Source organism: Equus quagga, chromosome 14 (genome assembly GCF_021613505.1).
Source record: "Equus quagga isolate Etosha38 chromosome 14, UCLA_HA_Equagga_1.0, whole genome shotgun sequence".
Lineage (NCBI taxonomy): Eukaryota > Metazoa > Chordata > Mammalia > Perissodactyla > Equidae > Equus > Equus quagga.
This window is the reverse complement of record NC_060280.1, coordinates 70,269,191-70,288,473: the sequence shown is the minus strand read 5'-3', so window position 1 is coordinate 70,288,473 and position 19,283 is coordinate 70,269,191. Positions and strand designations below refer to the sequence as shown.

At 48.4% G+C, this 19,283-nt stretch overlaps 1 protein-coding gene across 2 annotated transcripts in view; it reads left to right on the top strand.

The window, feature by feature from the left end:
- Positions 1-1,452: 1,452 nt before the first annotated feature.
- The window catches only part of CLMP (CXADR like membrane protein), an 89,084-nt gene continuing 71,253 nt past the window's right edge, over positions 1,453-19,283 (top strand). Inside the window, exon 1 of one of the 2 annotated variants that reach the window (XM_046685421.1) lies at positions 1,453-1,829. In XM_046685421.1, the coding sequence (XP_046541377.1) occupies positions 1,802-1,829 (28 nt within the window). In that variant the 5' untranslated portion in view covers positions 1,453-1,801. The remainder of the gene's footprint in view (positions 1,830-19,283) is intronic. The other variant, XM_046685422.1, reaches the window with a different exon arrangement.

Below are 19,283 nucleotides of genomic sequence, written 5' to 3'. Positions count from 1 at the left end.
CTTTTCCCATTCCTTCTGAGTGACCTTGTGAGAGTCCCATAGCCTCTCCAAGCCTCTGCTTTCCTCATCTGTGAAATGGGTTGCTCTTGATTACAACCTGAAAGGACTAGCTATTTAGAGAGGACTGTTCAGCTCCTGGGATCTAAGACCCCTGGAGAGAGGACTGGAAAACAGGGCAACGTGTGATCCGGTTGCCTGTCCTGCCTGGAGGGGTCAATCTCTCTTACAGAACCCAGCTTCTCAGAGCCCTGGCCCTGGCTCCCAATACAGGCTCAGGTGAGGTTGAAGGTGAGCAGTTCCGCATGTCTTAGTGTGGCTGAAGGAAAGTCCACTGCTTCAGGGACATCCAGAGGCTGGGGACCCGAGAGCGCAGGTCCAAGGTTCCTCAGGGCCCAGGACACATGTGCACGGCAGGAGCTCCAGACACCTGAGACCTGAGCGTGGCCCTCACTGCCTTGTCCCTCTCTAGTCCCCTCCCAGAAGGCAGACCGGTAGCGCTGACCCCCAGCCCTCCGCGGACCTCCTAGGCCAGCTCCCTGGGCCCTTGCACAAAGGGAATTCCATGCCTTCGGCCTTCTTTTCTCTCTAAAAGGGGTGGTGGTGGGGGGTGTGCATATCTGGGCCAGGGCCACATGCAGTGGGGTTTGCTCCAGCGCTTCCTAAGGGACCCCACCCACTGAGCTCTGGACTGAGCGGGATTCCCTGGGCTGATGGCTAGCTTAGTTCTGCCCGGATCTGAGGGCGGGCGACTGTAAATACTGACCACAGAAAGAAAAAGAGAGGACAAGAAAGGCCAAGGGAAAGGGAGGCAAAGGGCGCCTGTGGTGCCAAAACAGGCAGTGAAGCCAGGAAAGCCACAGCCAGACGGGTTGCTTGACTGTCTTAATTGTCACTGCCACACTTATTGTCTCTATGGTCGGTCTGTAGTTTCCTACTGACAAAACCAGACCGGGAGGGCAGAGGAGAGGAGAAAAGAGGGGAGAGCAGGGAGAAGGTGAGAGAGGAGAGGCCAGAAGAATGTGAATAAGAGAGGGAGGGAGGGGGAAGGAGATGGAAGAGGGAGACAGGGCAGATTTGTGAGAGACACGGAAGCAGACAGAACGAGTGTGAGCGAGAGAAAGATCCAGAGAGAAGCGGAGGGAAGGGCAAAGTGAGGACAGACCGGGAGACTGAGGCCTCATCCCTCGGCTCTTAGCCGAGGTGTCGCCAATGCCCTCCCACAGAGAATCAACTCCACACCGAGGCCTCGCGCAGCCGCCCCGCCTCTGCGCGCCCCGACCCCCTGGGCCCTCGCTCGGGCCCCGAGGTGGAGCCTTGCCCAGCGACTCCCGCTCTCCGCCGGCCGACGGGCCCCGCTGCTCACCCCAAACGCTGGGAGGGAGGGAGCGAGCGAGCGAGGGAGGGAGGGAGGGGCTGCCGGGAGGAGGCAACCATGTGGTTCCAGCTCACTCTCTTTTTTTCCCCTCTCTCTTTCTTCACTCCTTTTTCTTTCCAAACAGGGAAAAGTGTTCCACGAAGCAGTAGCGCCTTTCCGCCTCGCCTTTTCCTCTCTGACCCTGGTCCCTGCTCCCGTCTGGGCGCGAGCTGGTGGGGCGAGCGCTGGAAGCCCCTCCGCGCCGGGCAGCGCGGGCGCCTGGGCGCGGGGGCGCGGGGCCAGCTCCCGCGCCGGCACATGGCTGCTGCCACCCCGCGCGCACCCCGAGGCGCCGCGCCCAGCTCGCCAAAGGTCCGTCGGCTGCGCCCGGCCGCCCCGGAGCCAGGCAGCGGCTGAGCGGGGAAGTGCCCGCGTCCGGGGATCGGGATGACCCTCCTCCTCCTCCTCTGGCTAGGTGAGTGCCTCGGCGAGGGCAGGAGATCGGATGGCCCTGGGCAAACACAGTCGTGCGTCCCAGCCCGGACGCTGGCTCCGAACGGTTGTCCCCGCAGCCCGTGGAGTGCGCCGGACTCCTCGGTCCCTGCCTCCCGGCTGCAGAGGAGCACATCTGGCAGCTGGGGGCCGCCCAGTCGGCCATCGAAAACGTCTTACACATCTGGGCCCTGGAGCAGGCTTGGGGGTGGGGGTGTTTCCTGGTCGAGTTTGGCCGTGAACCGATGGATGTGGAGGGTAGTGTTTAGTTTCAGGAGCATCTGGGGAAACCGGAGAACTCGGGGAAGGAAGGTTTACTCAGGAATTTTTGTGCCAGGTTCCTGAGGGTGGGGGAAGATTTTTTGTTTCAAACAGGCGCCTCGAGGGCTCCGATTAGAAACAGATGTGTTGAAGAGTAAGAGGAAGGGAATGGAGGAAGAGAAGCGGGAGAGGAAAGGAGAGGGAAAGGGCAGAGCACCAGGAGCACCGAGAAGGTGCAAACGCGCCATGACCCGGGGAAGGAAGAAGAGGGAAATGGGGAAGGTGGAGAGGAAGAGAGAAAAGAGAAGGATACTACGAAGCAGAAGAGCCAACCTGAGGGAGACTGAGCAAAGCGAGTGCCACGAAGACTTAGGAAAAAATGGAGAGAAAGAGAAGAACCAGAGAGAAATCGGTTCTGGGGCAGGGAGGAGCCCTCCTGCTGTCCCTCTGGGTGTCACTCAGGCAGGACTCCTGGGGCCTCAGAGGCCCTAAGGCACAGACTCACCTGGTTTGGAAGCCGGTGGGTTTTCAGGACTGGGCAGGACTGTGCACTTGAGGATGTGTGTGGGCAAGAGCCGACAGGAGGGAGACTGAGAGTCTCTGAGGCACCGGGGGCAGGGAAGGCAGGCCGAGAGCTGAAGAACAGTCAGGATATGCACCACGGAAGCACGGGGTCCACCCAGGGACTGGACCGAAAGTTAGTTCGAGTTCAGAAAACCAAAAAGCCAGCCGCGCGTGGGACAGTGAGCGCTTGCCTGGACGCCGGGCCTCCAAGAACTAGTCCTGGTTTTGAACTGACTAGCTGGGTGACCTTGGACAACTTAGTATCTAGGGCTTCAGTTTGTTTAGCTCCAAACAAGAAAACTAGATGGTTCCTGAGTCTCTTCTAGCTCTGACAGCCTAAAACTCCAGGAGTTTGAGAGGGCTTGATGTCTAGAAAACCCCCAAACAAAAGTGAGAGGCAATAAAAAGTCACCCTGACATGGATGTCTAGAGCTCTCTCTTTTTATTTTTTTCTTTTAAACTTTACAAACCCACTGGGCCATATGCATGGCTCTCTAGGCCAGCCTGAGGCCACCAACCGCCTAGGTTAGAGGAATACAAGAGATGGACTCTCCGAAACTATTGCTCAAGCAGGGCAGTTGGGGAACCACTATTTTCAAAGCTCTTTAAATACTAGCCAAGTATTGCAATGCTACCCCTGTACACAGCTGGCATATCTGGATGGCACCTTTGTCACCTTTACTAGCCTCTACCCTAAGCTATCTATTACCAGATGTTCAGGAGACTCAAACTTCAGAGCTGCTTTATTAAAAACAACTAGAATTCATTAAATACTTATTATGCTGAGCACTTTATATGTACTGTCTTGTTAACTCATTTATTCTTCACACCACTATTGGCTACCCACTATTATCATCCCCATTTTACAGATGAAGAAATCAAGGTGTAAAGAGGTGACTTGCTCAAGGCATTAAGCTCATAATTAGCAGAGATAGGATTCGAATGTAGGTTGTCTGCCTTCAGAGATTACTCACTAAACCGCCAGGTATACAACCTTCTGTCACTACAGAAGGGCTCTTAAAAGTGTTCTCCATAGGGAAGTCCAGTTTAGTTCTCTTCATCAAGCATGAGATGTCAGCGTGGTCCTGCCCTATAGGAGAGGCCTGGGGAAGGGAAACAAAACTAAATGGTTTTGAGGACTTGCTCTCTATTCAGAAGCGTTTGGGCACAGTTTACATTGAAAAGAGGAAATTGACTTTGGCCCACAAGGTCAGTTGAAATCAGCTAGGCTTGGTGATGGTTGTCCTCTCAGTTCATGAGATAGAGGAACTCACTGAGGCGACAAAAGATGTCATTGATTCGCTGGCCCTTCTGTACTGAGTGCCTACTACCTGTAATCATTCCTCTGGTGAGAAAATAATCTGTTGGGTTGATACTGTGTCCTTTCACAGAAGCTACTTCTCATGATTTCTTTCTTGGTTCTGTCTTTATAACATTGCTACAAGCTAAAGCCATGTAGAAGAGAAAAAGTGGACTACTGACTTAGAATTCTGCACAACTGGATGTTCATCATTCACACCTACTATTAAGCTTTTGCCACATCTATGCCTTTGTGAGACAGACTCAGACTCATGATGTCCCAGCTCTAAGTTGAATAAACTGTTCAAGCAAGAAGTCACAGAAGAGAGGAATTTCGGGCAGGACAAGGGACAAGGCAGGAGACCCGAGATGAGGCTGTTGAACCAGAGAAAGGGAGCTGAGGGGAGCAACACTGAAGGAACCCCTCTCTGACTGACATCCCTGCAAGGGTCGGAAGCCCTTGGGGAGGTGCTTCTGTGGGCTGAATTCCCTTGTCTCCAAAGTGGTTTTGAGCCATGGCATGCTCTGGCACTTTTTAGTAAAGCCAGAAAGAAAACCCCAGAGTTGCCTGAATCCTAAAATCATCTACTAGTCCCTTAAAGGAGCAGTTCCAGGGCTGCTTCTGATCACCGCTGACATGATTTCTGGCCTCTTTTTTTCTGGAGAATGCACAGTATTGAAGGGGAGTCAGAAGGGCTAAGAGTTCGTAGTCTGAACAAGGATAGACCAGTTGACTCCTTGCTTTCTGGACCTGCTAGTGAGTGACTCAAATGCCCTGACTCTCTGATGGGAGTGAACAAGTAATGCTGTGAGCCCCAGGGAGGAGAGAGAAGGGAGATTCATGGGTGCCCCAGCCCCAGCCCCTCCCCCAACTCCGATGCCCCTCCTGCCCTCCTCCCCTGAGGCTTGTGTCCTCTTATTCTACCTGGACTTCTCTCCTGGGCTTCTGCCATGTTGCTCTCCTGCCTGAACTCTCTGTTCTCCAACCTATACACTGCCACCAGTGTCACCTTGTGAGGCACCTGGTATAATGCAAAGAATTTGAATTAGGAATCTGGCAAGCTGTCTGAGTTCTTGTTCTGACTCCCTTGTCTGTAAAATAGGAGTGAATTCAAGATTTCTATAATTCTATGATCTCACTCCTTTTTCCCATAAACATTTAGTAGTCTCCATGGCTTGTAATATTGAGTACAAACACTTCATTCTCATATAAAATTTTGCATAATATCATTCATAATTCCTCTCCTCCTTGCCCCTAGACAACTCTCCAGGGAACCTGGATTACTTCCTGTGCTCTAAACATGCCCCAGGCTTCTTTCTGGCTCTATACTTTTGTTTATGATAATTCCTCACCAAAAATGCCCTCTTACTCTCTGTCCCTGCAGATCAAAATCTCGTTCACCCTCCAAGTCTCACCTCAAAAACCACTTCCTCTAGCCGCCCTCCATGATTCCCTCAGCAGAATGTACTCTTTCTTTCCTTCTTTTGAATCCCAGTAGCCTTTCTATTATGCTTGTTTGTATTACAGTGACCTGAATGCTCATCTAATACCCAGTCAGACTGTAAGCTCCGTGGAGACAGGACAGTGTCTCTTTCATCTGTGTACCACTTTCAGTACCTTGCATAAACTAAAAGCTTGGGAACTATTTGTTAAGAGAATTGGACCTTTGAAACATTTAAAGTCAAGAAAGCTGAAAGATTGGAGGATTCTCACCCTTTGACAGTGGATGACACAATTGTGAGGACCCAGTTTTACCTCAGCTTGCCTTTCTGCTTCCTTGGCATTAATGCAAATAGGACCAGTACTATTTTTTTAAAAAATTGTACATAGAACATTACATGGACAGGGACCAGATAATATAACAAACTGATTTTGTTATGTCGAGTATGTTAGTACTAGATTAACAGTAGCCTTCTTCATTGAAACTTCTGCCAGGATGCGGAAGTCATTCCCAGAAAATGAGTTTGAGGAAGGCTTGAATGCATAGTCCGTTGGTCTGAAGTATAACGACAGGTCTCGCTAAGATTCCATGTCCTTCCCTCATCTTCTCACATTAATGGTGATGGTGATAATAATGATCCATCCCCAGTAGGTTCATATCTGTCTCATCCTATTTTTGTCTTGCACTCAGCTGGGCAGTATACACGTGAGTATATTTCATGAACGTACCTAATGATAATGAACTACACAGACTTTTTTTTTTTAAAGATTTTATATTTTTCCTTTTTCTCTCCAAAGCCCCCTGGTACATAATTGTATATTCTTCATTGTGGGTCCTTCTAGCTGTGGCATGTGGGATGCTGCCTCAGTGTGGTTTGATGAGCAGTGCCATGTCCGCGCCCAGGATTCGAACCAACGAAACCCTGGGCCGCCTGCAGTGGAGCGTGCGAACTTAACCACTTGGCCACGGGGCCAGCCCCATACACAGACATTTTTTAAAAAGTAGAGTCAAATATTGTCAGAACTGGGGAAAACTAACAGACTATCTAAATAAATGATTCTTAAAAGTTTGAGACCCAGATCTCTCTGAGAATCCGATGAAAACCATGAATCTTCTTCTTAGAAAAAGACACATAGACATCAAATTTTGCCTATAACTTCTAGGGGTTCATTGACTTCCTGATACCCTTCCTTGGAACCTAAGTAAATCCTTAATCTAAACCTATCCCTTCTTTTATGATGAAGGAACCAATGTTCAGAGAGGTTTGGCTAAAGTTAAACAGCCAGTAGAAGGGCCGAGACTAGACCCGTAATTCCATGATCTGTCCTAGCGCACGTTCTTGAAACAGAAAATGTCTCTCCCTGCTTTTCAGCTCGTGTAGTTAAGCTCCAGTATCACAGTTGCTCTTCAGATGCTTCAATGCTGAATAATTGGCATTGGTTTTTATGTTGAGAAATTGCCTGAAAAATAGGGCAGATGTCGTAACATTTCAATTTAGCCATCACAACTGGAAATCCTGGAAACTTCTGCAGTGCTTTGTATAATGTCTGGTATGTTCAGGAAAAGGGAATTATACCCAAAGACTCAAAGATGTGGGTGGGTGCCTGCAAGGAATAGAACGGGAAATCAATAGGTCTAGCTGCTACATAATTTTGCTGGGTTGTTCTTGGCAAATCATACCTCTCTGAGCCTCTGTTTCTTTCTCTGTAAAATGGGATTATTAGACTAAGGTTATCTCTAAGTTTCCTTACACGACCAGCCTTCTCTGATTTTTTTAATTCTGAGAATTTGCCGACTGGTCTGGATGTGTTTATGACCAGGAACACACGGTGTTACCTGTTTATCTGATTTTTTTCAGGCACTGCTCTCTCATTGGTAGCATGTGATTGTAAATCTAGAAGGGCCGACTGCCTAATGTGAAGAGAGCAGTAGTGACGCCTCCTGGAACTGCACTGTGGCCCTTCCTGCTTAGCCAGGGAGCATCATTCAAGGCGAGGGTGGATGGCCGGAAACCTCTGCCCAGGAAGTTTAGTAACTGAAATACTCACCAAGAAGACCTCATCCTAAGCAGAGTTACCTATAAAGCAAGCCCTAGCAGGGACACCCAAGGTAGACTTCTCTGCAGAGGGTCTATTGTGTGAAATTATTTGCAACATTAAGCATTTTCTTCACTTTCTAAAATTAAGGCATAATTTACGTGTAATAAAGTGCACGCATTAAGTGTATGGCTCACTGGGTTCCTTGCATGGGTTTGAACTTGTGGCTGGATTTTGAAATATGAATTGTGTATTATTGGCTCACTTATAGTACCCGAGAGAGGATTATATGGGTAGGATTATTGTGACAGTAGAATTCGTTTCTAACATTGTACAAGGTTTAGTTTATGAAGTATGGTAACAGACCTTATCTCATCCTCAAGTTAGACTTTGAGAGTAAACATCATTATTATGCCATTTTGCAGATAACTAACTGAGGCTTAGAGAGAAAGCGAGGTTCTGAAGATTACCCCGTTAGTAAACAGCTGAGCCAGGACGCCAACCTAGCACTTTGGGTTCCAAAGACCATTTGCTTTCCGTTTACCAGGAGGCACTTAGTTATTCTGAAATCAAGGCTTCTGTGTTACCAAGAAGAGAGGGTCAGGCTGAAGCAGAGACTTTGTTTACAGGATGCCAAACGATAAATCCCACAGTGGAAAATTCAGTTAGAAGGTTTATTACCCACTCCCTCCCCCCGCTTCCTTCACATAATTAAGAAATGATTTGTTTGGGTTGATGACTATTGTTTTTAACCCGGAATTACTACATATATCGTAGATTGATTATGAGTTCCTTCCAATTGATCCGAACACTCTTGTACTCACCGTTATGGTTGTAGAGACCCTGCCCTGCTTTGGGCAAGGCAAAAGGGATGTGTGAGCCCCCCTGGTTAGCACACAGTCCTCAGGCTGTGGGTGGTAAAGGTGTATGATTGGGTATGACTTGCCCTGTATGTTGCTTTTTCTACTTAAATTTCTGTTTTCAGCAGTTTTGACTTCTTTGTCCCCCTCTCCCCAAAAAAGAATGCAGACTGTACAAAAAAGAAAAATTCTGGTTATCTGAGCTTCCCAACTGTCTGGAATCTAGAAATATAAAAGTTTATTTCTTTTGGCACCATATAGACCAAAATGGGGAAGAATGCCCAAATCAAACAACCTTTATTTTGTTAGTGACTGTCAGTTGGGTCTCTCTCTGTGTGAGCTGCCTCAGCCGAAGTCTGGCGGTGATAAGACCGAAGGCGGCTTTGTTTCAATAGAAGCCGGCGGGGGTGAGGGGGGGGGGGCAGGGGGGGGGGGGGGCACTGTTTCCTTTGTGCCCATACTAAGGAGAAAAAATGGGCAACCGTCTACAGAAGGGTTCCCCCGTCGGTGTGGAATATTGGAAGTTTTTCTGAAGTGAGGCAGCAAAGAGGATCTGGAGAGTTCAGGTCACAAAGGGGACAGAGAAGAAAGGAGAGGAGCAGGAGGGAGAGGAGGAAGGGGGAAGCATAGAAATAGCAACAGGGGAGGATGAAAAAGCTAAGCTAAAACCGCTGAGCTCCTGGGGTTTACAGAGCAGCTTCTCTGAGCTCATTCTGCTTCATGGATGCGGCAGCAGCTCCTTCATCTCCCTTTTATGATCTTCTTTACCACCCACATGTGTACTATTACATTTTCTACTCCATTCACATTCTCACTCACAAAACAGTTATAGAAGGGAGGCATCTTCTGTAGTTCAGGCCCTGGGCTAGGCTCTGAGACTCCAGTAATACAACAGGTACACTTTCTACCATCTCAGAGCTCAGCCCAGTAGGGAAGACATATTCATAAACAACGAATTACAGCTGTATGAAAGTGCCGTAATCGAGGAAAGTACCAAGGTTTCTAGGAGTCCCAGGGAAGAAGCAACTTATGTGCTGTCTTGTGGAGATAGGGTATTTCTTCCATGTAGGTCTTCAGGGATTGTGTCTTTATCCCTCACGGCACTTGCACGTTAGTGGAGTTGGTGCTAAATAAACAGCTGGTGGGTTGACAGATCAGCCCCATCGTCATCAGAAAGTATAGATTAAGTGGTATGTCCTTGGCATCCGGCCAGGTGCTTCCTGGAGGGAGTCAATCTCCCGATGTCCTTGCCTACTTGAAGTTATGGTCTCATTCTTCATCACAACCTGCCAGCAACATAGTTACCTCTGTTTCCTCATCCCTCATGGGATGTTAAAAAATGGAGAGAGAAAGAAATATATCAATGAATTTGGATCTCTTAATTAAGAATGGTGGTCTGTGCATTCAAGGTTTTAATTGTCTCCCTCTACATGGAAAGTGATTAGGATCAAGCGAAGGAGAAACTTTCTGTTCCAGAAGAAATTCGTTGTGCTGAACGGAGACTCAGCCCCTGACATGGTCTTACTTCTTTTTCTGTTTGGGGGTGAGGGTGGGAGGATCAAATCCCGGAGAGGGAAATCGCTTTGTGGCTTCATTGTTTAAATTTAGGTTTGGGTTTGTGGGGATCGTTCAGACTCGGAGCAATAAGCCTTCTAACTCAGCCTCTGTCACTTCGCATTACTTCCAGTGACAGTTCCAATTATTTCCAATCATTCTTCAGGGGGAGAGTCGGGGACAGCGCATAAGGCTTCCATGTGGACCAGCAGTGTAGCAACCTCTAAAAGAGCCCAGCCCTGGGGTCCTCAGACCTCTGCTTTGAAGCCCAGCTCGGCCACTTCATGACTGTGTGACCTTGGATAAGTTACTTCACTTTCCTGACCTTAGTTCTCATAGGTTTGTTGTGAGAATTAAATGGGGCAATGCACATAAAGAATTTTAGCACCCTGCTTGGTAGATAATAAACAGTGAATAAATGGCTGTCATTATTACCATGACTGTCCTTGCTGGGAGAGGCTCAGCCAGTGGATGTTTGGAGGGTCCGTGTAAAGTCAGCTGACACCAGATCAGCAGGGCCAGCCTTGGAGCTTTGGCCACTGCTGTTCCTCCACCCTGCAGACAAGTTCCTAGATGTCCTTCTGGGAATGTCGCCCTGCTTCAGGACCCCAAGAGGCATGTGGACCCTGTCTGTGCCCCAGCTCTCTGCAGCTGCTCTGGGAGAGTAACTTTCTGCGCTATTTAGCCCTGGGCAAGAGGTGCCCTTCTTTATGCTGCTTGGCGTACTGTCTGCAGGTTGCTGAAAAGACACCACCACGTGCAGGCCTTCTTTCCTAGGCTCTGGCTCTCCACTACACGTTCCCGAGTGCCTGGGCCACCTTGGGTTGCCCCAGCCTAGGCAAATCCTGGGTGGTTCATTTCTGCTTTGGGTGTCGAGGATGGTTATACTGAGCACCTGCTGGGTCCCAGGCATTGTGCTAGGGACTCTATACAAGTAAGCTCTTGCATCCTCACAACCAGCTGTGAGGCAGGAATTATTAGCTCTATTTGACAGGTCAGAAAAGTGAGACTGAAGAGGTGAGGTGTTCTGTCCTAGGCTCTACAGCTTGAATATAGCAAAACAGGAGATGGGAGCTGAGTTTGCCTTCTGCTTCGGCACTGATCTGGGGAAGACAGGAATGGAGAGATAGATGGATAACATACATATAGCGAGGCACAGACCAGGGCCACTCAGGGTCCACCTGGTCTTTGAGGATTCGGCCTAATAAGGAAGTGCAGGTCCCTGCGTTCTCCATTTTTCAGGCAGTCATTTGTCCTGACCAAAATTAGACTCCAATGAGCCCAACGCTCACATTCAAAATTTGTTGAATTATATTCATTTTTAAATTTGGGAGAAAAGGAAAACCTCAACGTGAGAAAAAAATGTCTGTTTTTTTCCATTCACCTGAATAGCAAAGAATATGATATCTCTCCCCATTGAAGAGGGCTAAACAATGTCCCAGATTTCTGCAGACCTAGAATTCCCACTCAGAATGCATTCTTGGGCCGGGGAGGTAGAGTCTGGGTTTCCAGGGGAGGCCTGGTCTCCATCTGCTTTTGTCTGGGGGAGTTCCATCCCCAACCCAGCTCCAGCCAATAGCAGAGGGCAGCAGGCTCCCACCTTCCGTCCTCTCCTCTCTCAAAGGAGAAGAGCCTGGAAATGGGGCTACCTCTCTGCAGCCACCTTCTCTGCTCCACTGCCTCTCACTCCCTGTTCCCGGAGTCCTGCAGCTTCCCAGGCCCTGAGGAATCCAGGTGACAGTCCCTCACATGCCGGCCACTTGGCCTGACTTTCTCCTTGCTCTTTCTCTCTCTCTCTCTCTGGGCCCAATATGGCCTGCTCTCAGATCTGGCACTTAATGAGAGAGAGACAGAGGGAAAGACAAAGGCACAGAGAGAGAGACGGAGACAGAGAGACAGAAAAGATGGAGAGAGAAACAGAGAGACAGAGACAGAGAGGCAGAGAGAGAAGAGAAGGAAGCATGAACTCTGTGAAGCTCTTCTTTCATTTGTTGCTTTTTTTCCTGCCTGTCCCCACTCCCACTTCTTCACATTCACAGCCCACAACCTTTCCTGAAAGGTTTTGCTCTCAACTGATCCTAAGCTACTGCTGGTACCAGCCCCTGGTCTGCCTTCAGGCCTCATATCTCACTCTTCCTCACCTCCATACTGTTGATCTTATATTTCCCTTTGCCTCTTCACATGTCCCTGACCAGCTCCCACCCATCCTTCCAGACCGTGGATCCACAATCATCTCATCAGCAAAGGCTTCCCTGGCTTTCCCGGGCAGACAGCTCTGCTGGCCCATCTGTACTCCCATGGCACGTGTCACGTTAGAGTGGAATTGCTGTGTCACATTATAGTGTGATCTGGGGTTCTCTGTGTTTCCTGTGTGCTTGCGAGCAGGGGACAGTATTCTAGTGTCCGTAATCCCAGGCCCAGTGGCTGGCACACGTTAGATACGTGGACAACAGTGAATGAGTGAGCAGATGAACAAACTTATGCATGATCAAGTTAGTGAATGTAAAGAGTAAGCTTGTAAAAGTAAGGATGTTACCTCAACCTAGGGTATCTTTAATGGGATTATTTATCATAAAAAAGACCCCAAAGAGGAAATGCTATTTGTAGGCATGGAACAGAAGATGGGGGAAATATTTGCAGGTAGAGGGGCCTGACCAACATGCCTCCGAATCCTTCCACTGGAGAGGTCGCCCACTTAGTTGCTCCCTGAACAGGACTGACTCCAGCCGTAGGGGGATGTTAGAGCTGTGCCGTGAGCAGGTGCACGGGCAGGGGTGGCGTGACATCCTGAAAACCCTCTGTTTAGATTTGGTCGTGGGAAGCCTGTAGCAGTGCAACTCTTTTAGACTTCGGTGATTTCTTTTCCATGTAATAATTTTCAGGGCATGTGGCGTCTCCTTCCAGCATGTTCTGAACTTTAGCCTCATTAGTGCACAAAGCCAACCAGCCATGCTGACCGATTTCTTTCCTTACCCTTCTCAGGTCCTCTGGGGGTGAATGGCAAAAGTCGTGTACGGGTGCTTAGCCAATGCAGTGGCCCCTGCCCGGGCACATGGAGTTAAAGGTCCTCTTCCTGTTCTTTCCTCTTTCTGTTCTTTCTTGGTGGATTCACCCTGCATATCACTAACTCTACTGAGGCATCGCTGAGGCAGGACGAGCAGAGGAAACACAAGTCACTCAATGATTACAGAAAGTGTTGGTGGGATTTAAAATTAATATTTCCAGGCTCAGTGCTTATGCATATGTTGGCTCATGACAGCATTGTGAGGCAGATATCATCAGCCTCCATTTTATAGAAAAGGACCAGAGAGAGGTTAAGACATTTTCCTGATGTTACACAGCTAGTTGGTAGCAGAATCAAAATGAGAAGCTAGGTCATCTGGCTCCCAAATCATTGCTTGTCCCTCTCCTGCACATGCCCATGAGCTCCCCTTATGAGTGGCAGCAGCATCCCACAGCACTCAGCAGGACTGTTCGCTGGCTTCCATCCTCAGTTGTCTCATTGCCACTCCAGCTCACTGAGTGGGCAGTGGATGAACTTCCTTTGGAAGAGCCTTGCCAGGTATGGCTGCTCTCTATTCTGGGAAGGGTGAAGTTTGTTTAATAGGTCCGATGTCCAACTATCCTGATTTTCTCAGGACTGAGGGGTTGCTCGGGACATGGAACACAGGATTTTCAGTGCTAGATCCAGAACAGTCCTGAGAAAGCCATTTGATTGGTCATCCTGGCAGTGGAATATCTCACCGCTCAAAGTGTGATCCCCAAACTAGCAGCAGTGGTACCACAGGGAGCTTGTTAGAAATGCAGAATTCCAGGCCGCGCTGCAGACTCACTGAACCAGAATCTACATTTTAGCAAGGTTCCCCCCCGACCCCCAACATAAGAAACATCTGAGAAGCTGTGGAGCAGGACCTAAGTTGCCTTTGACAGGAGTTGGGGAAATGGAAAACTTGCACCTGAATTATCTGACCTGGAAAAAGCTTTGCTATCATCCCAGGTGATGTGCATTGACATGCGAGACTTAGGTTTGTAGGCCGAGGAAGAAAGGAGTTACAGATCTCACATTTGACCCAATTGGGATGACAGGCTGAGGGTGTCTTGATGCTGTCTGGACATCAGTGATGAACGGTTAAGCTTTCGGTCTATCCTTGAAATGATGATGCTCTTATAAACGCTCTGAAGTTTCCTGGATTCACTGGCCCTTTTCCTGGGGAGAGGCTGGAGCTGTGAGTAGCAGACAGCAAATGAACCAGAGTGCGTGCAAGGACAGCAGCAGGCTATACTCTTGGGGTCTGGAGAGTCAGACACGTGAGATAAAAGCAAAGAGGACAAACCATATAATAGATCCATGCTTGGCAAATAGTAGCCTCTCCAGAGTTATTTACCGAAGGAATAGTGCGGCTATAAAAGCAGAATTCCAAACCTGCGTGTTTTCCTGTTTGACACCTGGCTCCTTATCACAGGACCCTAATCCTGCTTTGCAAATGAGTTGTCAGTGGTTACCCAGCCCATTCTTCCCCATGGTGATCCCTTTGCTCAGACATAAATAGAAGGAATTGAATCTGTGCTCCAGGTGAGGAGGCAGTTGGCCAACTCCTAATATATTTCATCAACTTCTCTAGACTTTGGCTTATCTCAAAGTAGACCTGGGTCAAATCAATTGTTCAAATCCTTTAAATGATGGTGGTGTGTCATGTTTTGTTAATCTTTTTGCTCTAAAAACTGACTGTCAGATGTTAAACTAACAGGCACCAGGTAAGGTAGAAAAAGACATTTGTGTTTCTGGGGCTGCAGAGCAGCCTCAAACGAAAGACGCATAACCCACATTTGTCAACTTTCTGTCTCTTCCCAGTCACATGCCCAGCAGGAGCTCTGAAATAAGGGCAGCCCAAGGGAGGGAATGACAGGCAGGCCTGGAGATGAATGTGTTCATGCGTTCAGTTAGAGCTGTTTCAGACAAAGCTGATTTTCTGCTCTGATATTTATCCCACCCCGGCACCAAGCATCAAACCGTCCCTTTTCTCATAGTAGAGAGAGATGTCTCTGACCGAGGTTGGTTTTATAATGATTTCTTCTGTGTGTTTTGTTTCCCTGGGATCTCGAAGGGCTTGGTTGTGGGTGGATTTTATGAGAAGATACAGATTTCCAGTATGGAGCAGCTCCTGTGTGCTTGGTACAGTGGGTGGAGATGGAGCCGTACGTGACCCGAGACCCTGCTCATCGCAGTCTGGTGGGGGGACCAGACTGACAGAGGAAATGGTGAAAGATGTCAGCAGAATGTAGTTAAATGCCAAAATGTTTGGTTCAGACAGGAATTGAAATGGGAGTTTTGGAAAAGGTTAGTCATTAAGATGTAGGATCTTACTCCAGCTAACAGTGGAGCAAGAATGTGTGTAATGAGGTGAATACACGGTGACTGAGGGCATTGCGTCAGGGGGTGGGTGACAGGGCAGGAGCTTGGAGACGCAGAGCCTGGGGCATAGGAAGGGGGAGGATATGCGGGGGTGGAGTGGAGACGGTGGTGAAATAGTTGTTCAGTCTCACCCTGGAAATAACACACATTCATAGCTTACAGGCCAATTTGGGGACCTACCTCAGGCAGTGCTAAGTGACCTTGGGCAACTCACTCTCTGGGCCTCACCCTGCAAAGGAGAGATTGGTGGAGAATTTCGAATCCTTCTGGCTGTGTAGATGGAGGGCGCTGCAGGATTCCGTAGTGGGAGGCTGCGGCCCCAGTGATTGCTCCTGTTCCTCCCACTGCGGGCACTGGGAGCTGACGCTGTCACCTGCGCCCCCGCAGCTTCTTCCTGCCCTCACAAGCTCCGGGCTGCTGCTCTGGCTCTGCCTCAGTGCTTTCCCTTGCACTTAGAATAGACCCCAGGAAGCCCTGCCCAAGCCTCTGCCCCTGAAAACGTCCCAGGGTCTTTGCGCTTGTTTCTCTCTAACCCTGGAAATGCTCTTCACCTGGTCTTTGCAAGGCTGGCTCCTTGCCTTCCAGGTTTCAGTGCAAATATTGCCTCTGTGAGACCTTTCTTGAGCCCCACTCAACCTCCCCTCTAACCGGAGCCTCTGCCTGGTCCCCCTCACATTACCCTGTTCTATTTTCTTGCTAACCTTTATCACAATCTGAAATCTTCTTTTTACCTCTGTTTGTGTACTTGTCTATTGTCTGTTTCTATGAGATCCTGGACTTTGTCTATATCATTCACTTCTGTATCCTCAGTATTTAGAACAGTGCCTGACACAGACACAGATGCCCAATAAAGATATGATGAATAAGCACGGATGAGCCCTTATGAGCAAAGGTCTTTGTATACGTTATTTCTTTTAATCCTCATAACAACTCTGCCAAGTAGGTATAATTGGATCCCATTTTACAGAGGAGGACACAGCATGTTACAGAGGCTAAGTCCTTGCGGAAGGTTACACAGCTAGTAAGCCATGGACTCCGAATTTGAACCCAGGCCGTCTGACTTTAAAGCCGGTGCCATAGTTAATACACTATTCAAGACATCTAAACCCATGCTTCGCAGACTTTAAGGTGCTTATGGACCCCCTGGGGATCTTGCTAAAATGCAAGATCTGATTTAGTAGGTCTGGAGTAGGGCCTGAGAGTCTGTTTTTCCAACAAGTTCCCAGCCAATGCGATTCATCTGTGGAAAATATCTCTCAGGAAGGAAGAGACAGCCAGAGGGGGAGAAACTGAGGCTCAGAGAGATTAGGCTGCTTTCCTTAGATCATATAGCTGATTAATGGCGGCAGAGCTGGGACTCCAGCCCAGTGTCCTGGTTCCTAGCCCAAAGCTCTTTCAACCGCTCAGCAACCCCAAGGATTTTAAAGTATACACACATCTTCAAAGACTGTTTGCAGGAATATGGCCACCTGAGTTAGAGACGGCGAAGGGGGTCAATGGTACTAGCCTATGTCCCTGCTGATCACGGCTACTGTACCTGGCTGCCACTGGGCTTCCCATGATGGGGCATGACAGTTCTTGTTTTGAGAGGCAAGAGTGGTTCCCCTAGAATTTCCAAACCTCCTCTGACCACAGACACTCAGCCGTCTAGGCATGTGTCTCCAGCGTCCCCACCATCACTCTCTCTGCCTCATGGAAAGAAAGTGCCCTGAGCTCGGGCTGACCAGGTCCCCTCTGGCCGCTATAGGGTTTGCCTTTATAGTACTTATTATAATCATCATTATTATCATTGGTGCAGCCTCCACCTTTCCCCAGCCTTCCCTGTTCACAGAAGATTAAATGTCTACTTGTTGAAAACTTTTACAAGTCTGTCTCTTCCCCCTTCCACCCAGCAGAGATCCTTTCTGGAAGATGATCATCCATCCTCCATTTGAGTAACAGGAAGCTCAATACTTGCAAAACGTCCTTCCCGCTCTAAGACAGTTCTTACCACTGAAAAGGACTTTTGACTCTGAGCTGGAGTCCCCCTCCCTGGTAACTGCCACCAATGGAGGGTACGAAGATTAGTAACTGCCATAATCACCTTACAAGTACAGGGTCCTCCAATTTATAAAGTGATGTTTTAAAAACATTTACCAGTGATAGGCGCTGTGCTGGACATTTCCATGTACCCTTCACCTCATGTAATACTCACAGCCACAGCCTGAAGCCCGTAGTATCGATGCCCACTTTACAAATATGGAAATGGAGGCTCAGGCGGAGGGATTTAAGTGACTTGCCCCAAGTGACGGCCAATGAGCTTCAGAGACAATGTTGCTTCTACCACATCGTAGCCAGACATCCTCCTACCCAAAAGCCCTTTCCTGTTTGCCTCTCCTCCTGCTCCTCCTTTTTACAAACTAAACATTCCTGTTTCCTTTCACTTTTCTACCCAGTTATTATAATAACTGGGCTGACCATCGTTAATTGAAGTCATGTTATGGGCACTCAATATGTAGATGAATTAATCTCCATAAGAACCCTAAGCTATCTCCATTTTATAGATGAGCAAAATGCTGAAACTCATTATTTGTCCAATGTCACTCAATTGGTAAGAGAAAGCGAGGATTTGAGCCTGGTCTCTCAGACTGTGAAAAGGAGAAAAATGCTGGGGCGAAGGGATGGAATGAGGACAGTGGGAATCTGAGTGAGAAATAGTGCAGACTTGGATCGTTTCCTGTTTTAACTATCTTTATTGTGTTGGCAGGCCTGGCCCCCCTACAGAACAAGGTAGCACTAGGCAGGACCTTCAAGGAGCCTAATCTGTGCAGGGGAGCAGGGCCTTGACTTATTGAGGGCGTTGTTATGGAGGAGGCTATTTGACACCAATTCTAAGTACTTAAAAAAATCCAGCTTTATTGAGATATAATTGCCATACAATAAGCTGCACATATTTAAGACATACAATTTGTTAAGTTTTTGGCATACGTATATACCCATGAAACCATCATCTCAAGCAAGATATTTTAAACATATTTCATAAATCCGAAAGGATGGCATTCTTAGTAATGAATTTTTTCAGGTTCTGATCTGGACCCAGGAAGGATGGAAACCCATCTCTGATCCCTAGAAAGCCTTGGAGAAGGTTTAGACCTGAGGTTCAGCTGTAATCCAGATTTGTAGGCTCCTTCGGTCTCCCTCTGCTTCTAGACTTCTGTACTATTTTGTAGGTGTCAGATTTGTGTGTGTGTGTGTGTGTGTATGTGTGTGTGAGGAAGATGGGCCCTGAGCTAACCTCTGTTGCCAATCTTCCTCTTTTTGCTTGAGCTGAGCTAACATCTGTGGCAATCTTCCTCTATTTTACGTGGAATGCCGCCACCGCGTGGCTTGACAAGCAGGACTAGGTCTGCGCCCATGACCTGGGCCTGTGAACTTCAGGCCGCCTAAGCAGAGCACGCAAACTTAACCACTATGACACGGGGCCAGCCCCTGTCTGATCTGTTTCGAACTTGAGGCAGGGCCCACATCTCCAGCCCTGTCTCAATTCTCTGCATTCCCATGAACCTTCTATCTGGGTTCAAGATAAATCAACCATCAAGTTCTTGGGGCTGGAAAATGAAGTAAAATGGAACCAAATGGGACTGGTCCTCCAGCTCAGGGGCCCTTCTTTTCAGTTCTCCATTCAGCAAGGATGAGGTGACCCACCAGAGCCTCCAAGAGGATACCCAAGAGGCAGGAGGCACAGCGTCAATACCCACTTCCCGTCTTCCCAGCTGCCCCCTTTTCCCTCACCCTTGCCTCCTGAAACCCCCTCCCCAAATACCCATTGCATCAAAGGGAGCAAGAAACACCCCAAAGTAGTGAGGATTTCCGGAAGGACTCTGAATGCAAAGACAGAGCCTTGCTCCAGGATAGCTAAATGGCTTCAATACCATCTTTACTAAAGACCTTCCTCATTCCTCTCAGTTGAAGTAACCTCTGTCTGCTCTAAAGTCTCATAAACTTTCCATTATGTCACCAATCACCTCT